General features: G+C 39.6%; 1 protein-coding gene across 2 annotated transcripts; it reads right to left on the bottom strand.

Moving 5' to 3' along the window:
* Positions 1-2,098: 2,098 nt before the first annotated feature.
* VSTM2A (V-set and transmembrane domain containing 2A) lies at positions 2,099-26,849 on the bottom strand. Of its 2 annotated transcripts, none has more exons than XM_072851340.1 (5): positions 26,771-26,849; positions 24,081-24,247; positions 23,154-23,204; positions 19,431-19,767; positions 2,099-2,187 (listed from the first exon to the last, which is right to left on the bottom strand). In XM_072851340.1, exons 1-5 carry the CDS (start codon positions 26,847-26,849, stop codon positions 2,099-2,101), a joined length of 723 nt encoding a protein of 240 aa, XP_072707441.1. The 2 variants fall into 2 exon arrangements, with proteins under 2 accessions (XP_072707441.1, XP_072707442.1); XM_072851341.1 differs by lacking the exon at positions 2,099-2,187 and adding an exon at positions 2,233-2,309.
* Positions 26,850-27,396: the final 547 nt, after the last annotated feature.

Raw genomic sequence — 27,396 nt, forward strand, 5'->3', positions numbered from 1 at the left:
TTGTCAGTAGGCTGATAAACTATTATTACTATGGAGCAAAACCTTTTCAATACACAATATTCCTAGTGGGTCATTAATTTTATGTTGAAATAAAATAACTTTTTCCCTTTTTCTCCTGACAGTTACTCCTTATTTGTCTGTATTAGGCCAAACTTCTACTCTCTTTATTACTGCTAAGACTTTCCTAAAACCAAAGACTGACTATTCCCAGTCAAGCTTATAGCATAGAATGTATGGTTAAGGGATATAAGAGTTGCACAAATATGTTATCCTCTTCCAAAGCGTTACTGTGTTACCCTTTGATCCTATGCTACTATTTGTTCTTTCTCCTTTGAAATTAATGGGGGAAGACTTCAGACTTATGGGCATTTTGAAATAAAATGTTAGACCTGTAGGCCATGGACTGGTGAGATATTAAACATAATTTTTTACTTCCTTCTACATTACTTACAATATGAGGAGAAATCACACAGCTGACCACACTGCAGCTACTTAATGCTGCTGTAAATAGATCATAATAAGCATGTGGTATACGTGATTGTCTGCTCTGATAAATGAAAGGGTGTGGATTGTTCAGCATCAGTAGAAGGAGGGGAACAAGAAAAAAACCTTCCTGATTGCAGCTGCAATTGGTAGCAATTTTTCCTTCCTGCATTAATGAATGTAATTCATGTAATGCATATTACTTCATTCAACAGCAAAATTCTCACATTCAGTTCACAGACATAAAGTATTTTAATTAAGAATATCAATGAGTAATGACAATCCACTTCCAGAAAAAGCAAAGAAAGACACTTCTTTGGCCATGTAGAAGGAGCCATGATGTGAATATAGTTTATCAGTGTAATAAATTCCGTTTCCTAAAACTCTTTACCAAAAGAATATCTTTTAAGCTATTTTCTGTTTTATTTGTCTGTTTTCTCCTTCTAACCTTCCTTTACATGCAGTATTTGACTGCAAACCTGCATTTTACAGTCTCTAGTGATCAAGTCACTTCATCCTCTATAAACATCACAAATTAAAAGAGCTTTCAGCAACTGAACTCCAACACAACATACACAAAACTAAAATAATTCATTCTCTAGAGACCATAACAAATTTTAATGTGCATTTACAGAGTAAACAGAGGGCTGAAAGGGGTCGAACCAGTGGATGTGAAGGTATGTATTACAAAATCCACACAGTACTGAATTACAAACTAAAAAGTGATGTTTTATCAAAAAAAGAAATAAAGATGTCTATTGGTGGCACGACATATAGATAATATTAAAAACTGGCTTGCATGAGGACCAAAATATGTCTACTCTGAAGTTATATCACACAGACTGTAAGCAATTTACAGAATTTAAGTTAGTTTTGCATATACAGGAGTTGCAAAATTAGAGAAAACACACTGAAATATAGAACGCACACAAAAAAAAAAGGTGTATATATATAAACCTCCACGCAGTCATCAGGGGTTGGCCTAAGTCAGTAATTGCCACCATTGAACAAGAAACAAACAAAAAAAAGACAGGAAAAAAACCAACGGGGGAAAAGAATAATAATAAAAAAAACCCAAACAACTCAAAAGAAAAATATCCTCATTTGTTTTCCAGAAACAATGTCCTCTAGTCTGCTTAGCTGTTTTGTAGAATTTGTTTTCTCCTCCCTATTCCTCATGCAAAAAAAAAAAAAAAAAGGCTTTTTGATAAAGTTTGTGGGGTGTTTTATTGGGGTCGATGTTAAATCACTATGTTTTGTTTCATTATTTGGCCTCTGTTTGCTTCCAGGCTGGAACGGTTCTTTCAGCGTAGGAAACCAAATGTCATCCATGGTTAATTCTGTAATACTGATGACTCGCAGGCCAACCCCTGAGAAGTCAAGGATGAGGCTTCTCCTTGCCGAAAGAAAAGGAAACTAGGTCTTGCTGTTACAAAACGTTTGATTACATCACACCAGTTCTCTTCAAATAAAAGATCAGTGATACGTCAAAGAAAATAAGATATATCAAGAAAACATGTGGTATCCTCTTCTTTTTATAATATTTATTTATTTATTTTATTTATTTAGTATTTTTGTTTGTACTTCCTGAAGAAGGTGCTCCTTGTGTAGAGATTTAGAGTACATTGGGTGCAGAGTGGTGGTTGGAGGTTAGGGTCAACTTTGCTGTCCGCTCCGTGGATTTTACAGGCGATTTGCTCTTTGCTTTAAGAAGAGAAAGTGATATTGGAAAAAGTCAGCACTTTTAGATTAAAGCAAAGCACCCTTCACAAAGCCACAAACAAGAAGCAGGACAGAAAGTCCATGGCTTGTAGCTATCCTCGCACCTGCGGAAGAAGTTATAAGATATTCGCTCATCTTGCAGATTTCCAATGCTCCTTATAAGGCTGTTTTAAACACATACATTTATATATTTAATTAGCTCGCCAGCTTGGCTCTGGTGCCCATGAATGTCTTGGCATGCACTGCAAATAACAACACATACAAAGTATTTCAGTCCCAGTGAGGTTTTTTTTGTTTGTTTTGCTTTGCTTTTGTTTCTCGTCTGTCTTTTTAAACAATGTTATCCAGTGAAACCATAGACCAAGAGGAACAAACCCAAACACCTTCTACCTCAGAGTGTTCTTTACAAAAACATTTCCAGCATCACATCATTGACTGCTAACAAAAAAGTCATCTAGTGGCTAAAGAGTGTTTTCTTCTAAAACAGAGGAGATGGCTGTGCTATTTACAACGGGGAAACAGAATGCTAAAAGGTTTGGAGTATTTATTCTTGAGAAAATATATTTTCCCAGATTTTTTTTCTTTTTAGAAAGCTATGAAAACAATGGTACATATCATTATTTCTAAAAACATGACTTTATATTTTAAGTACGTTATCCGAATAAAAACAATCAGAACTAGACTAATTAAACTGAAATGTTCGTACACCAAGGATATGAGTATTTAGATGTCTTACATACTAAGTCTCAGTGCTTGATAACTCCCTATATCATCAAGAATTACATTCAGAATTTGAAGCATATTACTTGAAGTGAAAACCATAAATTTAATTTGGTTACACTATAAATAAAAGTTCCAGTTATAACAAGTTAATGCATGATTAATAGAGTTTATAGCTGTGTTGTATACTTGAAAAGGATGAATGTTATTGATGGTTACAGGAATCAATTCTATAACAAAGTAATAAAGGTGTTATAAGCAGTCCATAATAATGCTGGACTTTTAATAACTGGTTATTTTTTAAAAATATATTAATCATGTATAAGCTATTTTTGTAAAGAATCTAATATTAAACTGAATGCTGGATTCCATTGCAGCCCCAAAAAGCACATTTATCTTCTCATCAAGAATATACACAATGAAAACAAAAAGAAAACTCAAGGCAAATGCTCATTTTTTAAAGTTTTCAGACGTTTATCAGTAAAACATTTATCTGTATCTGCTAACTATGTTTCTAAGTGTAGCAAGACTTATTTCTGTCCTGTCTTTAGTAAATTTTCCCCTTCAAAAAAGGGGATTAAACTAAATCCAAGATCTCTGAACACTGCTTCCTTTTGTAAATATATGGTGTGAGACATTGCATACATAGTAGTTGCCATAAAACTCTTAGTCTTCTGTCACATACACAAGAGCTTCTAAGTAACAGTGATATTTCAATTATCCATGTGTGAACTGAATTTCTAAACGAATACTAACTTTTAAATGGAAACATGTCTCAAAGACATTATTAAGATTTTCAGAGAAGTCCAAGGGAACTTTGAGCTCAGTTCCTACTGAACCTAGACAGGAGTGGGAAGCCTACTTTTTTCTTGGCCATCTGATAATGCCAGCCTACCTGTACTACACTGCAGTAGTTTGCTGGGTTTCTCAAAACACTTGCTCTGTATTAGGAGCTAGCAAACACACAAGCAAATTTGCTGTAACTTCTTCCTGTGGGTTGTTCTCATACAGGTAGTATTTACAAGCTTGCACCCAAGGGTCAAATTCAGTTTCTGGTTTTGGTTTTACTGCAACATGTCTTTCTTCTCTCTTTCATATAAGGTGTAAAATTTGTAATTTGACAGATTTTTAAAAAGGCTTTTCTTTCCCTAACTAGGCTAGCAGAACTTAGAACCTTTGTTAGTGTTAGATCATTTCATGATGCATTGAATTATTTTCACTCATTTTATTCCATTTACTTTTTTTTTTTTGATTGAACTAGAGAAATACACTGCTCAAGACAATTCTAAAGAAGTCTTTGGAGATACATTTCCTCTGCACAAAATATGTACAATGCAAATAAGGATAAATACTCAGAAGGGTCTCATGGATATTTTTTATAAGAGCTTTTTTAACCATTAATGGCATTATAATTTGAGAATTTGAAAGCTGTAATGTGTGGAAGGGAAAGGGTATGATACAAAATAGGTTTGACTTAAACTATTTCATGGTGGGAAAAGCAGCACCATAATATTTGCAGGCAAAGCATTCTTTGATTTTTGTTTCATTTTGCTTTTTTTCAATATGACAATCTGTAGATCCCCAAATCAGGGGTCACATATTGCATACACATGACAACCTTTTTATTTATAATGTTCAGTCTCTGCGTAAATCACAACCTCCCTCCAATTCATATCACGTTTTACATGCAAGTTCTGTAAACAGCAAGTTTATTTTCTTTATCTTGCAAGGGCTTTAGGTTAGAGTACATGCAGTAAGTACAAGCTAAAGCAATACCAAACACATGAGAAAAAAATAGGGGAAATACAACTAAAAGAATTTCAGCTTCTAGGTGAAGAAAGAGGCTGTTAGGATTGTTGGAAATCACTGTCATAAACAGTGTCCTCTGCATGGTTTCGGGAACTGATTAATATATCCTCATGTCATATCAGGTCTGTATTTACTGGCTTAATAGTTTCCAAAATGCTGTCTAACCCAAACTGATACATTTTCAGTAATATATCACCCCCAATAAAATTGACTTGCAATATACAGTGACATATATGACTATTAGGTGCACTCTCATCTTTTCAGTGATTCTTTATGAAATACAGTTGGAGTTTAAATATACTCAGGTTTCTTTTTTTTTTTCTGGAGGTGTGCAAAGGAACCGTATTTGTTCTCTCATTAAGTCAAGTATTTCTTTAGATTTTGGAAGGGTGAAAGCTGCAAATGTAGAATAATAACATAGCAAAACCGAAAGCAGCCTTTTTAGATTTTATCCTTTTTCTATTCTGTCATATTTTCTCATATTATATTACTTTGGTTTCCATCTTAGTAAAGGATAAGCGACCAGAAATAGTAATAAATTTCCACTTTGACTGCGAATCTAAAAGCCATAGGGTGTTTAAATCAAAGATTTAGTTTCACTATTTTTAGACTTAAGTCAGAGATGAAGTACAGATCAGAATCCAAATCCAAATGTCTCGAAAATACAGAGTATCCGAATTCAGAGTTTTCATGCAGGTGTGGTTTTGGTGTACAGTTCTGACCAGGACTTAAATAGTATCACTAGAACTGTAAGCACAGTAATATAAGTAAAAACCTGTCGATCTAGATGTGGATTTGCTAAATCGATTACTCATTTGCCATTTCTAACATTATTTTCTAATTAACATAATGAGAGCTAAAAGAAATTGTATTGCAGGTCAAGAACATTAGGTAAAGTTGGACTACAATTATGTTACCCTCAAAGACAGTAACCTGGAAGAAGAACGATACTATGTACGCATATATTATTTCTACATTATTAGTTAAACTCTACTTGATGCGTGGGTCAGAGATTCTCACATTTTGACCTATCAGTCACTGGGATCCAGTTAAATTCTTCCTGTGAGATGTAAATGCCCATGTGTTGTCTTTTGTTTCTTGCCACTGACATACATCCAAAAGAGCAAATGTCCATGAAATACTTAGCCTTCTCCTGTAAACAAATGCTGTGTTGCCAAAGGCATGTGATTATCAGATAAGTTTCTGTGCAACAGCATGAAAGAGTAGTTCATGCCATTAAACTCTTTGAAACTGTAATTTATTTAAATATGCAGTTTACTTAAATGCTAGGAAAACAGAGAAAAAACAATAGTGATAAATAATTGTCATCTTAGTATTTAAAATAATAAAATAATCTCTGTCACAAATGCTGAACCATATTTCATGGCTCACAGTGTATGGACCAAATAGCTAAACCTCAATTTTGTTGTGTTAATGAGATTAATTTTAGAGCATCTAAGTACAAAATAAAGCCAGCAGAAGTTATAGATTGTTAGTAAACCCTAGCTGATCAAAAAACTAGTTACTCATTGCATGTCTGAATTACTATAATTCCTTGCTTTCGCCAAGATATTGATCAGACAAAATTTGTGTAAAAATACATGGGATTTTGGGATGCAAGCAGAGAAAAGCAAATAATGGTTTCATAATTTTGCCCATTTATTTTTCACAACTGGATAAAACACTGATTTGTAAACTAAGAAGCTGCCTCAGGCCCTACAGTTTTAGCATTCCCTATTTGTAAGAGTACCTTACATGGTTAACCACCATGTCTCAAGTAGTTTGCATCTGCAAGAGGAAGTTTAGCAAGTTTGGCATTCCTTGTGCTTGCTAAGGTTTGGGAGGTCTCTGGGATGTAATAGCCTTCTGCACTCTGAACATCAATACCCATCAAAGCCTCTGAAAACTGCATTCTTACAGTTATCCTTATAATGAGCAGTGTATCATCATATAAATAACAGAACAAATCTGTGAGTTCAACAGCACTGCTTTAGTATTTTACTAAACATATAAGTTTAGTGAGGGTATCCTTGAGTTTCCTTTAATTAGTTAGCCACTGATCACAAGGGAAGACTAATGCCTGAGTAGAGTCCTGGTTTTGTGCTGACCAGTACAGGAGAAATACAGCCAGTCACACAAAAGTCCATCCTAGATTCTCTGTACGTATTACATGATGCCAAACTATCCCTGCATATATATGGGGGATATATATTCAGTTTGTGCTGAACATTAATTAATTTTGTTGTACTACTGGTTTCTGAAATCACAAAGGTGTTGAAAACTTGGAAGTTTCATTTTTCAGGAATTTGTGCTGTTATTTTCCATCTTTAAGTGCCTGGTTTGCAACACTTGGCTTTGCGTTATAGTGTTAGATTTGAAATAGCCTTCTTGTCAGCCCCAGTTGAAACCACATGAAATCATAATTTTGCATTATTTCCATGTAAAGTAAGTAAAAGTTAATGCAATACCTGACTTAATTTTACTGGGGATATTAATGAACCATAAAATTTATTGGAAGACATTTGCAGTTTTACATCCTTAAAGATAGGTGAAACCAAGTATGGTTGATTTTATTCGAAGTTTTATTTGAATATGTCTCACACAGGTTTTAAATAAATAGATTCTTCCTCTCTGGCTTACCAATTGGTATCGTTTTTATTCCTCTGAATTGCAGAAATCACAGTTACCTATAGCTCTTCTATACTGCTGGAATATATACACACACTCAGGAAGAAAATTTCCCTTCCACAAATGTAAGGTCCCCCTTTCCCTCCTCAGGGTAATTACTTCTCATGTGTATTTTAAGGTTCAGTCACCTGGGTTTGATTTTGGGGAGATGAATGACAGAAGACGAGCATTAAGTATCATATTCAAGCCTCCTAATGTAGCTACTTTTGCTCAGGCTTCCAGTTCATCTTTCTCCACTGGCTGTATAGTAGTCAGCTTAAAACAGTGTGAATTGCTCATCACTGTCTTGGGCAAACATACCACACAGGGCAAATGATTCATCTTACACGCCAGAAGAAAAGTTCTGAATTTCTGATTTTTTTTTCATTTTGGAAGAAAACTACTGCTTCCAAATTGATGGAAATTTAGAATAGGCTATGTATTGAATTTCCATGAAGTCTACTTAGACTTTACGTCCAGCGTGTAGCTCTGTTCATCTTTTCTGCCAGTGATGCCCAGAAGAGCAGGTGAGGAAGAGGGATGGGATCCTAGATGGATGTTTATTACCTAGCTTTCACTAGGTAAGGCACCCAGGCGAACAGAGGTGTTCAGTCCTGTCACAGGGCAAAAGAAAGTGACAATTTTCCAACCCTGAGTAGAGGAGAGAATTGTGCCAGAGGTTTGAGCCACAATAACTCCTGGAGCTCTTTCTGGGCTAAGGCAGGTCACCGCCTTTAACTTGCTGCCAGCTACACCTAAAGCCACGTTCTAACGCAAGATTGAGATGGAAATACTTGGGAAAGGAAAAACCTGAGGAGACTTCAAATATAGGTAGCATGTACCAAAATGATACTTGGCTTCAGGCAGTGGTCCAGAACAAGCCATAGTAAATCTATAAAAGGACAACAGATAGCAGTATGAAGGGAGAAAGGAAGAAGAGTGGGACTTTGAATGACTTCTGCAATTTCACAATGCCAAGATGTACAGAAGTAGAATTTCAGGTACACTGGTGCGGACAAACATGGGATTTACATTCAGGCCACTTTCTACATCATCCCTTACACCAACCCATATCTAGGGAAATATTTAAATCTTGTTCTTCCTCTGCAACATATCTGAGAGTCATGGTTTTCTTTTCAGTTCTTCAAACAATGCTCTTGTTCATCTCTCATTCTTTCAACCCTTGACTGGAACCAGGCTTCCTAACAGGGCCACCCTGCACTATGAAGAAGCCAAAATGATCTCTAATGTCATTCTCAAAGATGAAAATGAGATCATCAAAATGATCTGACCCTTTCATCCTTTTACCTTGAACAGGCAGGAAGGAGAGGTGAGATCCCTAAACATATAACTGAAATGGGAAGTGAATTAACATTTATAGATTTTCATAGTGTTCTGATGAAAATAGCCAAAAATCACTGTTGAGTTTGAACACAGTTTTTCAGGAAGATGAACTGGATAGTGTAGTTGGCTTAGTCCACCTCTAGTGTAATTTTTGCTCTCTCCTATGTCCTTTACCCTGTAATCCACAATTTCCATTCTCATCAGTGCATTTCCTTCCGTTTAAATTGTGTCAAGTAGTTCAGGACTAAATAATATTTTACATACTAGCATGATTAGGAAATCCTGATACAGTTTTGCATTGGCTTCATGAGTGTCATTCATGTCTGTAGTAGTGATCCTAAGTTTTGTTCAAATGCTTATGCTTCTTGGAAACTTATTTAGGCTGTTTTGGTCTGAAAGTGAGTCTAGCTATCTGGACAGACCATCCCATCAAAAATTTAGGTTCTGAAATTTTAATTGCCCTAGCACTTTCATGTGATACTCTTATAAACAAGTTTAGAGTAGTGAAGTAGCAGTAAGTTAGATACCCATTCGCTGAAATTAAGTGTAGATGAATTGTCTCTGCAGGTGATATGTGGGGTAGACTGTGTCATAGTCAAAATGATTTTTGAACCTAAGGCACACAGCTTTCAGCTGTAGATATACCCAGAAGCATATTCTTCCTTCTAGCAGCCTGAAACTTTTTTAGTGCTCAGATACCTCAAATTTCATGTGTTCAGCCAAGGCTATAGTGAGTTCTTGATGTCTCTGAATTGTTTAGTGGCTGTACAACTATGACTACTTCCATCACTATATATTTATTATATTGTGGAAGCTTTTTTATCTTGATACTCAAACTTCCCTGACTGACTTTCTTTTCTTAGGAGAATGACATTGTGCCTACCTGGGGCTCTCAGTCACAAATGTTCAGGCATCAGCCATTTGTAGCTGATATCCTAATTCTCCTCCTCTGGTGTCACACCAACTAAAGTTTTAAAGTTTTTTTGTTTGTGGGTTTGGTTTTTTTTTTCCTTTACATTGAATATCTCTTCACATGTATAAGTAATGCATTGACTTCAGCTGTTTATATTTCAGTGAGAGAGTACTTTTTGGGAAAAGGGTTGCTAAGGGAGGTGTTTGCAAATAGTCTGTGAAACACCAGTGTTAGCTATTTAAATAAAACTAGTGTGAGAAGCAGTCCAATATCCAGCGCCCATTGCAACAGTTAAAAGCTGAGGGGGAGGGGAGCAAGCTCAAGCAAATTCAGGCCCTAATTGATTAATTGGTATTGTTTGAGAACCACTGGCAGAATGCTCTTATCAGCACTGGGCACCTTTCTCTCTCATCCTATCCCTGAAAACCATGGATATAAAATGTCTTAGACTTTTTTTTTAATGTGTGATAGAAAAAATATATAAACAAGTGCATTTCTATTTATCTTTATGAAATGGCTGATTCCAAAGCAAATGCAGTTTTTTGTGACTGTCCTGTGGTAACCCATCCTCACCCATTTACTTGCATATAGTTATGCCCCATCCTGAATGAAGGCAGGAACTTAGGCTCTTAGGAAAAATTCTTCTTGAATTGACTCTTTTGTTAGTAACTGGCTTCTGCTGTTGTAACTAAACATGGCTCCAGCACAAATTGCTCAGTATTTTTGTAATGTATATAAATGTGCATATATTTGATATATGCCATGTTGTTATTAAACTGCTAACAGAGCCATTTCTGAAAGATACCATAAAGTCGCAACAAGAGTTGTATTTGAAGAAAAATGGAATTGAATTCGTCTTTTTCCTCCTGTCTTTTTTGCATCCTGTTCATCCTTTCATCTATTAAAAAAAAAATCTTAAGTGGGATGATACTTAATATTACTCTATCATCTTCAACAGCACTGTCATATCAAGAAAAACATATACAAAGAGGGTTATTATAATATAGACAGAAGGAAAATTATCATTCTTTGTAAATATTTCAGCATGAGATATTCAATCCCTTTTCTCGCTTTTCACACCTGACACTGCTTAGGCTTATGTTTGACACACAGTCAACCTCATCTCCTTCTATTTATATCATTTATATAAGAGCTGTTTTCATGGAACTCAGCTAAGCTCCCATTTATCTGTACCCATCCGACGGGATGAGTCTGTTTTCTTCTGTCTGATTCCTAGATGGTAAGTGTTTTGAGGCAGGGACCATTCTTCTGATCCTTTGTTTGCCTGGTGGATAATGCAGTTGTTATAGAGATTAGAACAATGCCTCTGACTAACAGAACATAACTCTGTCTAAGGGCTATGACTCATGAGCTCTTAATGGTTTTAGCTGGAGCAGTTTAAGATGATAGTGCCTTCATCTCTCTACCTCCCCCTCTTATGGAAATTAAACCCCCAATAGTAGGAGAGAGACAAGCAAACCCCATGCCATCTCTTCATCTAGTTCAATTTAACAACCTGATGTTTTAGTTTATTAGCTGTCATAGAGGCTTAATTTAATGCTCAACACTGCGAACTGGGAGAGCTGAGGAGCAGGCACCTATTTCCTTCTGCCATCCAGGTTTAGGGCAATAACTGCTGACTGGGGCAAGACAGAGACTTTGGGTGGCAACATTTTAAACTGTAAGAGCTAAATCAGAGTTCACAAGCCAAAGCCTTTGCCCTTGCTATTACTGTGATACAAATAAAAAAATACAACATTATCACCCCTACAACCACAGGGCACTAGTTCGAAAAGGAATGTAAATCCCACTAGTGCACTGGTGGATTGTGAGAATGAAGCTTGAAGTATTTGTGCCTAATCCTGTATAAATTCTATCTCCTTCACATTCTATATTGTTGAATTTTTCTTTTATTTCAGATTTTTTTACCTGTCTCATTACAGTTCTGAGACGTGGGATCAATCATAATCATGAAATGTCATTCATCGTTATTCAAAGACTATTCAGGTATAAGATGGTCACTGATCAGTATATATTGTATGCATGTGAATAATTCAACAGAGTACAAAATAGGTAATCGACCTGTTATTTTGGCAGAGTTTCAGACAGGCACAATGCTATGTAGCCATATTCTCAAACAGCATTATTCTACTAAAGGGCTTTGCACCATCTGAATGCCTAGCTCTCTATGAGACCTACTGCTAGTTCTTGGCTTCATAATTGATTTATTATTGCTCCTTGACAAAACTTCTTGCCCTTTTAACTCTTTTTTCAGCTGCACAGAATGAACTGGAGATAGATACACCATCTTCTGTAGTCATGTAGCTGTCAAATCTATAGCCATTATAGCCCTATGGCTGTGATTTGGTGGCCAAAAAGCTTCAGTCAGTGTCACAGGCAACAGCAGCAGCAGCTGAGGGAATAACAGCAGTGGAAATAGGACTGGCAGCAAAAGTAGCATCCAGACTTGCTATCTGCATTCTTGTTGCTGTTGATGTACACACAGATCATACATATGAAGCACTGGGAATACTGGCTGTGGCAGTTAACTTTCACATTGTTATTCTTCTCAGCACATTAGGCAGCTTTGTTCCAAGGCAGCAGCATTTGTCAGTAAGTGGGGGAACAAACTTCAGTGAGGTGGATCAGACTGGAACACCCACACACAGACAGGATAGCAAGTTGCGCTGCCAAAAAGTATGATGGCAACTTCCTTACAATAAGGCAAAATGAAGGGTTTGGGGCAGAGTCTCCTCTTCACAAGGCCAGTGGAAAGATCATCAGCTGCTCTTCAAATGACATCCAGCTTTATCGTCAGCAAAGCAGGATTAATTGATTATTACTGTAGCTGTAAAGAAGGTTATGCATCTGGAATATCTTTGAAGCTCATGAATTATTTAATCACATGGAAAATCCCTGTCCAGAGAATAAGAAAATACTAAGAGTGTTGAGCTTTCTAGCTAGTCCAGCCTAAGGTTTCAAAGATAAACAGTGATAGAAAAAAGTTGATTAAAGTTGAAGAAAAAACACACAAAAAACCTGAAGCAACAAAACCCACCACCAAGAACATCCCCTCCTCCTGAATTTGAATGAACTGAAAATAGCAGTTTTCAGGTATTTTCCTTCCCTTCATTCTGCTCCCAGACAGCTTCACTGTCCTAAACTTCTATAGGTGGTACAAGCTGGGTAAAGTTTAGACTCTTCTTATAATTCACTCTCACTTTATGAGTAGAAGAAAATTAATCTTCATCCTCATGCTTGAGCCAAATTTTTTGCTACTGTAAATGAATGCCATTCTTTTGGCTTCAGCACAGTTGTATCCATTCCAACCAGCAGATAATTCTACCCATTCTTTTTAATTTTAAGTGATGCAAAGGATTTTCATAATGAAGTAGGGCACCATAGACAGGAAACTTCCTGCTTCTCATCTGAAACAAGTGAAAATGTCCTCTGCTTTGCTGTATATGTGTCAAGTAACAAATGGGTTGTGTTCTGAAGCAAGGAAATCCCATCAGTTATTTCAAGAGCAGGCCCTGTCACATATGCTGCAATCTCTGATGACCCAGTGCAAGCTGCCTGATTGTGTAGCAATGAAAAGCAATTTGAGTGAGCTGACAAACAACTCATAAACAGCTCCCCCCGCCCCCCGCGTTTTTATTTTCTTCCTTTCTTTTCTTCTCTTTCTTTACTGTGTGGCCCATCTGCAATCTTTCCAGTGGTTAATTACTAAAGAAAGTTTTATCAGGCATGTAGAACAGAATGACTGTGATTCTGCTACTAAGGGAACTCCTGTGGGGTCCCCTACCAGATTTTCATATATCAGTTTTGTTCTAAAGGTGACCTGAGTCTGAAAGGTCCATTTTTAAATAGCTAAGAGAAATGAAGAGACGGGATTAAGTGCATACATAGCAATGGCAGATGGACAGTGGAATATACTGGTAAGGTTACTAAAAGAATAGGAAAGATCTCAGTATACATGTGTGTAGATAAACACCAATGGAGATGGAGAAAGGGCAAAATTAGTTTCTTAAGCTTTGTGCATGCAGTTGCTGCTGAGTCTGTCCTCACTGTTTCTGGATTGGCTTAATAGGAGGCAAATATGTAGTGCAGCATCCAAAGACAGTTTTCCATGTTTTCATGCATATAACCTGTATGGTATCTGAAAAAGCAATTACCTAAGAGCAGTCCAGGCTATGTTTGAATAATAAAAATGGAAATCTGCCATGGAGTCCCCCTTCCTGTAGTAGGCTGTTTCTAGTCTGCCATTACCTGCTTTCTCAAATTCCCTCTTATCCCTGCTTGTGATTAGCTAAGGTTATTTAACATTTCTTTCCAAACACCATCACTTTTACAGGAATATGTTTACAGTGGAGATATCATATGTTTAAGGACAGAATCCATGATTATCTCAAGAAATCTGAGAAGACCATGATTTTCTTCTACGATTCAATATTAGTGCTTAACCATGAGCATAACTAAGGATGAAAATAATATCTCTGATTTCAGAGAGGATATGTTTGAAACTAAGCATACCCAATACTCAGTCTGGCATGGGCATGTGGGATTGCATAACTGCTAAAACTTGTAGAACAACAAAAATGAACACGTATTGGTTGGCGAGTGCTTTCTCTTCTTAGTTCCTGAACCTGTGTTTTTGTAAGAGGAATAGAAATTAATAGAAAGGTGACAGTGGTGTAGTATCAGTGATTCGCAATGGCAGCAAGGGATGGTACAAAAAGTAAATACTATTTTGCTTGTGACAGGAGTTAGAACTGCAGACCCACCGAAAACTGTTTATTACTGGGTTCAGCTGGACTCAGCACTAGGAACAGGAGCTTAAATACTTGTATGCATTTGGTTCTATCAGTAAGTATGCACATATAAGAAATTAAGATGTGGGCTTTTTGGAAGAAACATAAGGTAGTACTGAGTTCATTCTGCATTGGAAATCCTGGCCTAGAAAAAGGGGTTTAGCTGGTGTTAAGACATTGTTTTGTCAATGAAGTTATTTGGAACTGATTAGTACTTCTCAAAAGATGCTTACATGTTCAAGGTCAACAACTATCTGGCTAACAGGGCTATATCAATTAACATGGTTAGAATTTATTCCATTATTGCAGAGAAGCTAAAAAGGTGAAGTGGCTTTATTTCAGGAAGAGAGAACCAAAGTGTAAGTTTCAAGTAAAAACAGAGATTGTAGTGTATGCAGGTGTAAAATGGGATAGTCCTTGCATCATCTTTTTGCAAGAATTTCTGAGAACAACTGAATAAGGTTCAGAAGAAGAAGAAGAAAACTTTCATTTGGCTTTTGCTTTAATGTAGTCCTAAGGAAACAGAGACTTAACTTTTTGCTGTGCAACAATCACAGTAACAGTTGGTGCGTCCCAGCCTTATGGGTACTCTCAGTTTCTAAAACAGCAGCCAGAAAAGCCAGTCTTTCTCTTAGTGAAGAAGGCAGTAATGTTGGCTGTCACCTTGGTGGAGGCTAGAGCATACTTTTTATCCCTTCACTTTAAGAGGAGATGTAACATAAAAGAAAAAAAAACCAACACAGAAGTTGGTTTATATCCCAGAAGACTCCAAACTGGACATAAAATTTGTGGTTACAATAGGTTGATAATAAAAGATTCCTGGATTCTGTAGATAAAAATGGGTCTGGAAGGAATGTCATCAGTTTATCAGCATCAACAGACTGAAGAAATATGTTTTCATCCTCTTCCTTTGCATTCACACCTGATGATCAGCTTCTCAGTGTGGTTTATGATGCCAAGAATCCAGGTCGTTTTCACAGGTAAGGACCACCTTCTCCTTTGTGCTCCTTTTCAAGTCACTCACTGCAACTCTGCCATCATCACAGGAACAGTTTTGGCATGCAGTTAGGTCAATAATTGAATGTCTTACTTCAGGAAAGAACAAAAAGTTGCTAGAAATGTGCAGTCTATATGTAAGCAGTCAGACAACGGACCAAATGTCACTTCTTCATTTGTAGCTATTCCTCTTGAGTTCTCTGAGCCTGATCTTCTTCAGTCTGAAAAGCAACTAATGGTTTTGAGTGCTTTCACAGAGCATTGGCAGAACAGGAAGAGTTTGAGGGATATACACATTCTCAGCACATCAAATTCTGCAGCCCTTTGTGTTGCTATAAATGTTGAGTGACTTGAACGCAGGTAACAGAGTTTGTCTAGATTTATATCCATGAAACAGTGAGATTTGGTGCAGCCTGTAGATTATTTAGCTTCCTTTTACCTGAATTCATTGCAGTTCTTGGACCTCAGTTAATTGCAACATTGCTTAGTGTTACAAGGCTCTGTGATAACTCTGTACTTTTACCTTTGGACTAAGATACGTTGTTATGAATTATGCAGAAAAACAATGTCTGTCACTCCACCTACATAGGACATTTTCTGGATATATACAGATTTGCCTGTCAAATTACTCAGATTCCTGTTAAGCTGTGATGGCTTACTTTATTTGCTGCAGCCCATGAATATGAAATGAAAGGGTCAAGCTGTGTTAGCTTTGACTTTTGCTTTCCTAGCTTTTTTGACTTTGAGGTAGACATTTAGTGCTTCTCAGTATATTATCTGAAGACTGTCTGTGGGAGATGTTCTCTTTAGCTGTTTCTTCCTGTATTGAATCTCCATTATGCTAACAATAACAAATATCTTTTTTACACTCACATAGCATTTTTCAGAGCACCGCGAAATGCTGAATGGACCTCATATCACTTTAATTTGTCAGCCTTGGCTATATAGTTCCCTCGTAGTTATCACAGGTATTCTTACTTTTGAGTAAAAGCAGAGAATGGCAGAAATATCTGTTCAGCTGGGAAATGCTGATATTTTAAAATGGCAGTGACTGTAAACTGCTTTTCTAGAGCTACCTATTAAATATCTATCGTTAAGAAATAAATGAAATTCTGCAGTGTGTTTCAGGATAGAAGGACTTAAGTAGAGTGCTATCTACCTTTCAAAAATAAATTTTGGGGACAAACTATTCATATAATCAGAGTCAATCTTTCTTATATCAGTAGTCAAGTTCTTCAGAAATAGCTGAATACAGATTTCCCAATAATTTCACAGTGTCACGTTTCCCTCTGCTGTAAACGTATTCCACAATAGTCTGTGAGCATGGCAGTAAAATTTATTGCTTGCCAATAACTATGCACTGGCTCTCTAACACTGAAGAATATTTGATACAATTACCTATGGTTAATAGTATTTCTCTCTTTAAACAATGTTGCTGAAGTCCATGTATTACTCAACATGAAGAAACACATTACAATCACTCCCTATGTCTTTCAAATACAAACATGTGGTTAATAATGATAAATTTGTATTCAATCATGTTTCTGTGTTCTAAGCTGGATGGATACATTACATGTAGTGTAATCATACAGAAACCTTGTGCATGCATATATACTTAGCATGATGTTGAAGAAGGGAAGAGTTTCTCATTTGACAGTATAAGGAGATTGTGTCGATCCAATACCATAAAAAGAAAGACTATTACTGTCTCTGACACCTCCTTTTTGCTTTTCTGAGGTCTCACAACTGATGTCTCTCCTTCCTCAGCTGAAGTTGCTCCTCAAAGTTACATAGAACTAAAAACCCCCACTGCCTTGTGCTCCCGTGGGTATTTCTATTGGTGTAGAGCGAGTGTAAAATGCAATGAAAATCCAAATCACACCATAGCTGGAAAACCAGGCCCAAATTTTCTCAAGTAAAGGAAAGTAGATCTTGGTTCTCAAGAGTTAAACTGATGTTCATCAAAAATATCACCAGTAATTACTGTGTAGCAAGTGACCGTTAAATTGAAATTAAGCCTAATATGGATTCTTGGTACACTCTTTGTTTCTTCAGTAGATGAGTTTCACCTCTGATGAATACAACATTAATCTGTGCTTCATCATAAAACAAATTAATTAATAAACTAAATTATATTTTAATCTGTTTAATTTTAAATTATTTATTATTGGGATTGTCTGTACTTGATCTGCAGTAATCTTTGCTCAAGGAAAAACTTAGAGATTAAGTTTTTCTATGTTTTTGTTTTTTACAGGGACCTTTCCATGTAATAACCTACTAGCTCTCAAATAACAAAATGTCCAGTAATCAAGCAAGACATTGCTTGGGCTAAAGACATAAACAATATTATAGATTCAATTATATATCCAAAATGATTTAGTGGATTAGCTGTTGCGTGCACGCTTTGGCTGCAATGCAGTGTAGTCTGTAGCTACATATTTCATAAACTTTTGACTATTTTAATTAATTTCACATAGAAATGAACAGAAACCAGAGTTTTCACTTTATGGACAAGTCTGCTACTTTGAAATGTATGAGTCCAATGGAAAATAAGCAATATATACATTTCTCTGAAAGGAAAGCCATAGTAGAATGATGATTTTAAATCAATTGAAATATTTCTGTTCTTCTAACAGCTTAAACATTTTTTGGAAGAGCTAAAAAATGAAAGTGGCTCCATTTCAGGGAAAGAGAATGTAACTTTTAAATAAATTTTAAAAATGTACACAGAGGTAAATTGGTGGTATTACGTGCATCATCTTTTCTAATAGCAATAAGAATTTTCATATGAATAATCATATTGTTCCAATCTGTAATGAAATATATTTTCCTTACCAAAATGATTTTCTAATAGTATGCCTGTAAGGTGAAAGTGATTTCACAATAGGTGTGCTATGAAATTTGTTGTATTCCCAGTTTTGGTTTTGATGACATGGCATTTGCTAGCAGAAAAATGATGCATCAGAAGAAACTAGGTTAGCTTCCATTATGTATTTTAAGCTAGGTTTTGATCTCCTGCCTTACATTGGGCCCTCAGTGTAAACAGAAGTAACCCAGAAATCCTTAAACTTGCACAGTTTGTTTTCCAGAGGATTTTTGATCATTTACAACATGTCTCAATTTTTTATCCTGTCCATCTCTCTATTGCCGCCATACAGTGGTGAAGAGCTGCACCTCCTGTATATTCATGTACCTTTACGTAACTGTGAATTTTACTGTATCAGTGTAGAAAATGCAGACTTATATTGCTTATAGGTTATTTATACCGTGTTGTACAAAATCTCCCAAACAAAATGTGTAGTATGTTAATTTCTACATGACGGGCAATTGAGGCATTGCCATTTCAACGCTTGATTCAAAGCCAATGGTGAAGCAGCTGAAGATGACAAATCCACATTCTCTGACAAACCCATGGTCTTTCTAAAGCCTGCACAATGGAAAAACAATCTGGTGTATCTAAGGTCTGCTTAGATTTAGAAGTCAAGTTCCTTATGAAAATAGGATTGATACTAAAAGTAGATTAATTTCACCAAATGTTAGAGATATAAAAGTTAGGTGACTGGTGTAAATTAACTTAGGAAGAAACACTTCTGGATGGGTGTTTTATTTAATTTATCATGCACCGCCATCTTAAAATGAGATGAGTCATTCACTGACATGCCCCTCTCTCCACACACACTACAGGGAAAGCTAAGCTTCGATTAGAGAGCTAACCTTAGGTGGATAAAACCAGTAGAGACAAAATCCACGTAAAAGAATTTAGGGCTTTTTGCTGCTTCTGCCCAGAAACTTATTCTTCAGCTTTTAGGAAGTAAGGAGATAGCAGGAGGAATAGAGCCAGAAAGAAGGAGGAATAAATGAGCACCACACTCTTCCTAGTCAGAATTCCTGGTTACCTTGTTGAGTTAGCCTCCTTTTACATGATGGTAAGCAATCAAATGAAAGCTCAAAATGCTTTACCATACCTGATTGTGGACTTTGTTTGGGGATTTTGGCTGCTGCTTCGGGGCTCGAGGTGGCACGCACACGCTGATTGGCGGAGTTATGGATGCTACTTGGAACAGCTGCTGAGATGTTTTTGCGAGGTTTCATGTCTTGCAACCACATTGGAGATGCCTCAAAGGCTTGCATTCGCCGAGAGTGGCTGTTAGCGTTGACTTTGAGAAATGCCTGGGCCTTGTATTCCTGAAGGTCTCCATAGTTGGCATCGGTCACCCTGCACTCATACAAGCCTTCATCCTTTTTCCTCACTTTTGAAATCTGCAGCTTGTGGGAGATATCATTCCCTTGTACTTTCACTGTCTGCAAATTTGCCAGGAAAACAAACAAACAAACAAACAAACAAACATGTTGTCAGGTATTATTCTTTCTCTGGGGACACTCTACCGATGTAGAGCCCGTCCAGAGAACTCAAGTGCCAAATTAATCAGTGGTGTGATTGTGCTTACTGCAGGGAAGTTGCATCAAGGATGAGTATGATTATTTGTATCTATGAGAATGTTCGATGTCTTCTTTCCAAAACTGTTTAGACGGTTTGCTCTGAAATGCTAATTGGCCTCAGACAAACAACCCAAACCAACATGCTCATTCCAATTAATTGCTTAAGATCATGAACATTCTTAATGAGCTTTCTTACATAAACCTAATATCTGTGCACTTAATTGGTTAAACTTTTCCAGTTAGTTTGCTTTATTGAATAATTCAGTTTTTGAACTAGTGCATTAACAATTTTGTTGGAGATGTTTGCCAATATTTAAACGTTAATAACAATTTATTAGATTAGCTTGTAGTCTTCACTATATTGAAACTGCATATTTGACATTCAATTTGTCTCCTTCAGGCATGTCCAAACCTTTGGTATTTTTTGTTTATTAACCATAACAAGACATCTCCTGTCGGGTAGTTCCTTTTATCTCCTTATATAATTGTGTACTTATTAGAAGCCATATATCATTTCTGCAGCACATATTCAAGTAGCACATATTCAAGATCATTTTTAAAGTTGTCAGCTAAAATAAGACTCCTGATTTATTTTTAATTGCTTTTAATATCTGATGGTAATGTAACATATTTTTGTCTCACATAATTAAAACACACATGAATAAATTATGCATCCAGAAATGTGTGATAGGTATTAAGATGCATTAGGAAAGGTAACACAGATTCTTTTCTGTATGTTCATCACTTTAGAGGATTATATTTAAGTAATTGGCTATTACTCTCTATCTGGATTAATATCTATTGCCCCACAGGAAGCCAGTTAAAAGGGATTCGGTGGGACAGAAAACTTCAGCTTTGAAGAACTCCTGAACCTGGTTTACTTCCACCATTACATAAACATGGATACAAATATTGCTTTGTGTCATATCAATGACAGGCAATGAGGAAACATCAGGGTGATGAATATATGGTAGATCACAAAAATGGAGAATTGTTAGATTGAAACTAGGCATGTGTTATTGGTGATTATACATCCCATTGCTTCTGATAGCTTGGCATGCTGTAGTCACCAGTGTTGGCAAAGCACTTATTCTGCCTGCTTGATAAATTGAAGAGCAATACTTGTGAATACATTATTGCTTTAAGATACTGGATGGACTTTACAGCCTATTGTGTTGTATCCAGCTCTGAATTTATACTTGGCAAACTGAGCTGAAAGTATGGATTGCATACTTTCAGGCACAACGTATGCAATATTAATTACACAGAAAGTGCTGGATAGTTATTTAAACCATATTCAATAATAATGTATCTCTACTGAACGGCTCATATTCAGCAAAGGGATCAAAGAAGTTTCATATGAATGGAAAGAGGATCTGTAGGTCATATTCTGCCTTCATTTGCTCCCATGCAACATCTGCAAAGTTAAGTCTTGCATAACACTAATGAAAACCGGAATTTGTTTTGGGTTTTGCATTTGAAATTTAGAAACTGCTGCAATCAGCATGTATGCATGTTTTCAATTTATGCCTGATTATCATTTAAAACCAATACAAGTGGTGTATTTCAGCACAGTTTAAAAACACGTTTAGCATATTTTACCATTTCTTTAAAGAATTTACTAAATGCACCTAAAAGTTTGCTCTCCTCTTTGTGAAGATACTTTCCAGTAGTACTAATGGAGACTCTGTGTGTGCCTTCAAGAAAGAAAAAAAGGAAGGCTACATTTGTTTGTTACACTTGTTGTGTATTATTTAGACTGTCAATCTAATGTTGACTTTTTTTAATTGCAAATATAAAATGCTTTATGCAAGCTTATAAAAACACTGTATGAATACCCCATCGTTAATTATTATCATACATAATGAGAGAAAGAGATTTTTAACTTGAAAGATGGGACAAGTTTTACAGCCTATACTGTGTCACAGGGGATTTTGAATGAGCTAGTATTGATAAGGAATAAATTGTCTGCTAGCACTATGTCTAGTGGAATAGTATCCACAGACCACATGTGGGCCTCATTTCTAAGATAGTCTACAAATGTAACTGAAGATAAGGTCCATGACGCAAATCGTTTATAGTGCATGGTAAGAAGTATCATAGGAAATGTAAGTATGGCTAGAATATGTATCATTTTGAATATAACGTATCTGAATTCCCACTTATAAATGCCCTTCAGCTATACGTAGCTGCACTTTGACCTGATGTAATTACTTGGTTAGTTATCTGTAGGCATCAAAGAGCAGCAGAGTAAAGGATTTAACAGAAATGATTCACCTCTATCTCTTGCTGTTTTAAGCTTTGCTGGTACTTAGAGCCTTGGCTGCAGCTAAAAGGCACGTCCGAAGGGATTGTCTCTGAGAAAGGGAAAACCCCTTTGGGCTCATAAGGAACACTCATGCTGCAGTATCTGCTAAGTATCTGTGTCTTTCCACTGCAGTGAGCACCACACCATGACCCCACCACCATACATTTCCTGGGATGCTGAGGAAGGAGGGTCTGAACTCCCCTGAGGTCAGGGGCTGTGGCTGTGCCTGACTCAGGATATGGGTCTGCTGAGGAAAGCATGCTTTCCCTGGACAAAGGCTGGGACAAAGGCAACAAAAGCAATGTTGCTCATAATTTTGTTGAGACAACATTCTGCTTTAATCTCCAAACGGCAGATAGGTAACTCTAGTGTCAGAACCCCACTTTCCTAAGAAAAAGTCTCAGTGGCCAAGAGTGGAGATCACTCCCAACAGGGAGGTCTTATCCAAAGACTTTCTGAGCTTTTTTTCTGCCAGCAGATATGAACCTAGGAAAGCACCCATTTAAATAGTTGCACACCCCACTGAAGGAACGTGCAGCTTCACGGCCAAATTTCAGCCTTAAAACCAGCTTTGGAGCGCTAAGGCAGACTCAGCAGTTGCCCAGGGTAAATGAAAACAAGAGGTAAAAGGATAGGCACCGGCTGGAAACAGAGTCTGCCGGAGGTCTACTGCCCGGGCCTCGCTTGCCGATGCCTTCATGCCCAGGAGGGTGCCCAGGGGTGTAGGCTGCGTGGGGCAGAGCTGTCCCGGCACCCTCTGCCAGGGCCGGCGAGGAAGGAGCTGCGGGCTGCCGGCCGCCTGCCCGCTTCAGCTTGCGGTGCGGATAGGGAGGGGATGCGGGGTGGGGGGGGACGGCCTCGCCGCACCCGGGGTGGGCTCTGGCTCAGGAGGGACCCTCCCGGCCGGTGGGGCCCGCCCGCGCCGTGCGGCGCCACTTACGCTGATCTTCGTGCCGTCGCTGTCCAGGTCCCGCTCGGGCAAGAGCTCCACCTGCAGGGAAAGGAGCGCCCCGTGGGTCGCCGGCCCCCGCCCCGCCGCCGCGGGCGCCCCGCTCCACGCCGCGGAGCCCGCGGAGCGGCGCGCCGCGTGTGCCACCTGCGGGCCGCGCCGGGGAGAGCCGGCACGGGCGGCGAGGCTCCCCCGCAGCGTGGCAGAGGGGCATTGCCCGCCGACCCGCCGCCCGCCCGACTCGCGTGGGCGTCTTTTCGGGGCGGGTGAAGGCCGAGACCCGTGCGGAGGTGGCAGCGGAGGAGGGGAGGAGCGTCCCTGGATGGCAGTGTAAGTGGACATGGCCCCCTCCGTCCCACTCGGAAGGCTGAAATTGCGCTGTTGTATGATTTTTTTTTTTTTTTTTTTTTGCTTCTTTGGGGCATTGGTTCCCCCTGCTTTCCCCCCCAAGTGCGTGCCCTCCTGTGGCAGCTGCATGCAAAGTTAGGGCTGCTAACTCGACTGCACCAGCTGTAAATTGGAGGGCACGTGTAGGATCTTGCCACTGGGAAAAAAAAAAAAAAAAAAAAATCCCACAAGGACCAGTCTCTGAACAGCTGCATTCCAAAGGGAAAATGAAAGAGGAAAAAAAAGAAAAAAAATTAGACTTTGGAAATCTGTGTGGCTGTGTGAATGTCCCTAGATGCATCCTGAGAGTGACAGGCACCAAAGGCACCATCCCTCGAGGTGGGTATTTTTCTCTGCAGGTTCCTGCACTGTTATTTCATGGTCAAAATTAAGTCCCTGGGGAGTTCCAGAACCTCCCTCTGCTCCCTTCGTCTTCCCCCCGCCCTTTCTCTCCTTCCCTCCCTTCCTCTCCACCCCCCCTCCTGTGGCATTCCCGGGTGGTTTGGGGACCCCATGGCAGAGGATCAGTACCTGAGTGCCTGTCACCTCAGCTCCAGCCTCTTGGTCCTCAGCTGCCCGCAGAAACCACCACTGGATTTCGAGGTACACTGAAGCGGAGCCACTTTGGAAAGCACAAGACATCTCCACATTCTGCCCTTCAGTGGCCGTGACATTTCGGGGAAACTCAGTGAATTTTGCTGCAAAACAAATTCATAACGTGTTGGGATCTCCTGTTACCTACTCATTGTTTATCCTCTGGTTTTTGTGTTGCCTTTTTCCTTCTGTCTCTCTCTTTTTTTTTCTTTTTAATTAATGTCTCTGTTTTCTTTTCCTCATTCCCCCCCTCTTTTCTGATTTTCCAGTTTTCCCACACGTTATCTCCCCCAGTCTCTCTCACATGCAAGTATGCCTTTCCTCCCTTATGCACAAATCCACCTTCTTTACACTCTAAGCTCTGCTCATGGGAAATGCTATAGACCCCCCTTGCTTGCTCCCATGGGCTAGTAAAGTTTCATGTAATTAGGTGCAAATACCCTTGGGCAGAATGCAGTATTTCACCAGACTCACTGAGGGATTTTGTGCAAGACCAATTTGGAAGAGGGGAAAAAAACCCAGACGGATTTATTGTATTTTGTAGGGCTGAGCTGGAGAAGTGTGAATTGTTAAACCTTCCACAGCCGTCTGGAGCGGCTGTTGGAACGGGCGCTCTTCTGAGGTGCGGGTTACAACCACTCATCCAAATGCCCCTTTCAAAGGCTTTACCTGAGTTAGTTACTCTTCCTGAGAATCTCTGCTTGCATAATCAGACCAAGAAGCAATACATCTTCTGTTTCTCAGTCCTGGCAGACACTTTCTAGAACTAACCTTCACCTTTGTATCCGAGTCCTTTAACGCACAGGATCTGCCCATTTCAGTGTACCACTGCCAGGTTTAAAAACTAATCCTGATGGACATAGTCCAGGGCACCAGTATTTCTTTAAGTGTCAGTCTTTACTTCCTTCTCATCCTTTCCTATATAACTCACTTGAAAATTGTGCAACATAAAGAAACATGATAGTCAGGTGAGGGGGACTACAGACAAACTATGTAATGTGTGAAACCTGTGTTTCAAGAAGGGGAAAATTTGGAAAGACCGTGCAGTGTTGCTTTCTGTTATGCATTGTTACAGATTACAGATTGACTAGAGCATATTATGATGCGAAGGAAATATTGCTCGTTGTCTCCTCCCCTCTTTCTCTCTCTTTCTCCAGTCTTCCTAGCTAACCTGGAATTGGTGGGATAATTTAGCAATACACTCAACCAGTGTTACTTCTTTTTCCCCTTACATTTGTGCTTGGCAACAGATACTTAGCAAAGCCACCAGCTTCATATTTCACGGTGTCCCTTTTTCTGCCCCCCTCCTCCCCCACCAGTCAGCGATCGCTACTCGCCGAGTTAAGCTGACAAAAGGACTGTGCATTTTGTGTATTCGGGGCTTGTAAGTTTTGTTTGTTTGGTCGCTCCCTCCCCTCCTGGTCAGTGCGTGTGAGCGGTGTGGGGACGCGGAGGGGAATACTGCCAGCATCCTCCCCGATCGCACCGCCAAGCGCAGCCCGGCACAGGCTCGCAAAGCCGGCGGGGAGCTGCCGGCAGGGAACAGCGGGCAGTGGGCAGGGAGCAGGGGACGGCGGGCGGGGGCGGCGGGCAGAGAGCAGGGGATGGCGGGCGGGGGCGTGGGGCGGGGGCAGCGGGCGGGGGCAGCGGGCAGCGGGAAGCAGGCGGGGGCAGCGGGAAGCGGGCAGCGGGCAGCGGGCGGGGGCAGCGGGCGGCGGGCAGCGGGCAGCGGGCGGGGCAGCGGGCAGCGGGCGGGGCAGCGGGCGGGGGCAGCGGGCAGCGGGCGGGGGCAGCGGGCGGGGGCAGCGGGCAGCGGGCGGGGCGGCGGGCGGCGGGCGGGGGCGGCGGGCGGGGGCAGCGGGCAGCGGGCGGCGGGCGGCGGGCGCAGGGGTCGGCCCCGCGCGATCTGTCCATGGTGCTGACAGCGTCGCCGCAGCCCCGAGGTCCCAAACAACTGATTCCTGCAGCGCCGGGGCTGCTTGGAATGCAAGGCGCGCCTTTCAGCGAGGAGGGAGGAAGGCGACGGGGGTGGGGGGGACGTCTTCAAAGAAGTCGATTTTGTCTTTTTCTCCGTTTTTTTTTTTGGGGGGGGGGGCGCAGAAATACACATAGTCACAGAATCGAAATGAAGGTCTGACTCTGAGGATTGCAGGATAATCGGAGAGGAAAGGGGACGCAGCACGAAAGGAGACTGCAATATTTTAAGGGAGGCAGTAGATTTAGCCATCCGGTACTTGGTCTGAATGCAGTGATTATGCATGCATGGGTAGGTGTTTATTGTATGCATACATGCATATATACAAGCATGCACAACCCAAACACATGTATGTCCATTCACCAACACCCCTTTACTCTTCTGCAAGGTGCCTGTTATTTCCCTCTTTCCAATCAAGTAAAGGAAGCCTGTTTTATTGCCACTTTGGGGAAACTTCTCACTTCTGTTCCTATTTACAGACAATTTTCAAGCTAAATGTAAACCTGATGCTTGGTGTCTTCATCTCCTATCTATTGGGGTTGTTTTCCTTCTTTTTATTTTCTTCTTCGTGCCCCCCCTCCCCCCAATGTTGTTCTCAGTCTGTTTTAGCATAGAAAAACAAACACACGTATCTGACAATAAGTGATCTTACCTTGGGTAGAAAGTCCTTGTTGAATATACATAACTGAAAAGAAAATGAATCCAACATAAGCTAAAAAGATCCCCATCATTCCAAGACGAAGAAGAAGTCACATCAGGGTAACAAAAGCCAAAGGTGCCCTCAAAAAAAGGAAGAATTGATATATGAGTGTATGTATGTATCTCTAAATATATGAACAGAAAGAGATTTTTAAATGTTACAAAAAGCTCTGTATTGTAGCCCTAGCTGCGACACTGGCAGCATTCTGCTACTCAGTGGAGTCTTTTTCTTTGGGAAGAGCGAGTATTGCAATACAGTGTGGTTCAGATGAGCTGTCTCAGGCGCTGTGTTGCTTGAAGTCCAGATTCAGACTAAAAAAAAAAAAAACGTCGAAAAGTGGGTATCAGCTGCCTTCTGTGCCTTTTTTCAGCTACCTGGCAGCTTCGTCCAACGTCAGCTCTTGCTGCTCAGGATGGCGTGATGACTGCCCTCCCTACACACTGATCCAGCTTGGAAGAGGGGAGTGGGGGAAAGAAGCGAAGGGGGGGTGGGGGGGGGTGGGGGGAGAAGTCTACTGTGCTTGTATTGCTTCAACTTTTCCCTCTAATGGCTGCGATAATGCCTTTAACCCTTCCCTC

Source organism: Ciconia boyciana, chromosome 2 (assembly GCF_034638445.1).
Source record: "Ciconia boyciana chromosome 2, ASM3463844v1, whole genome shotgun sequence".
Lineage (NCBI taxonomy): Eukaryota > Metazoa > Chordata > Aves > Ciconiiformes > Ciconiidae > Ciconia > Ciconia boyciana.

What these genes read in the sequence shown, in the direction of transcription:
- VSTM2A (XM_072851340.1), bottom strand. Translation starts at nt 26,849, where the DNA reads ATGATGGGGATCTTTTTAGCTTATGTTGGATTCATTTTCTTTTCAGTT. An exon ending in ACAAGGACTTTCTACCCAAG is followed by an intron (nt 24,248 to 26,770) that starts GTAAGATCACTT and finishes TTTGTTTTGCAG; the next exon opens with CAAAATTCACTGAGTTTCCC. An exon ending in CAAACAAAGTCCACAATCAG is followed by an intron (nt 2,188 to 19,430) that starts GTATGGTAAAGC and finishes CTCTTCTTAAAG; the next exon opens with CAAAGAGCAAATCGCCTGTA.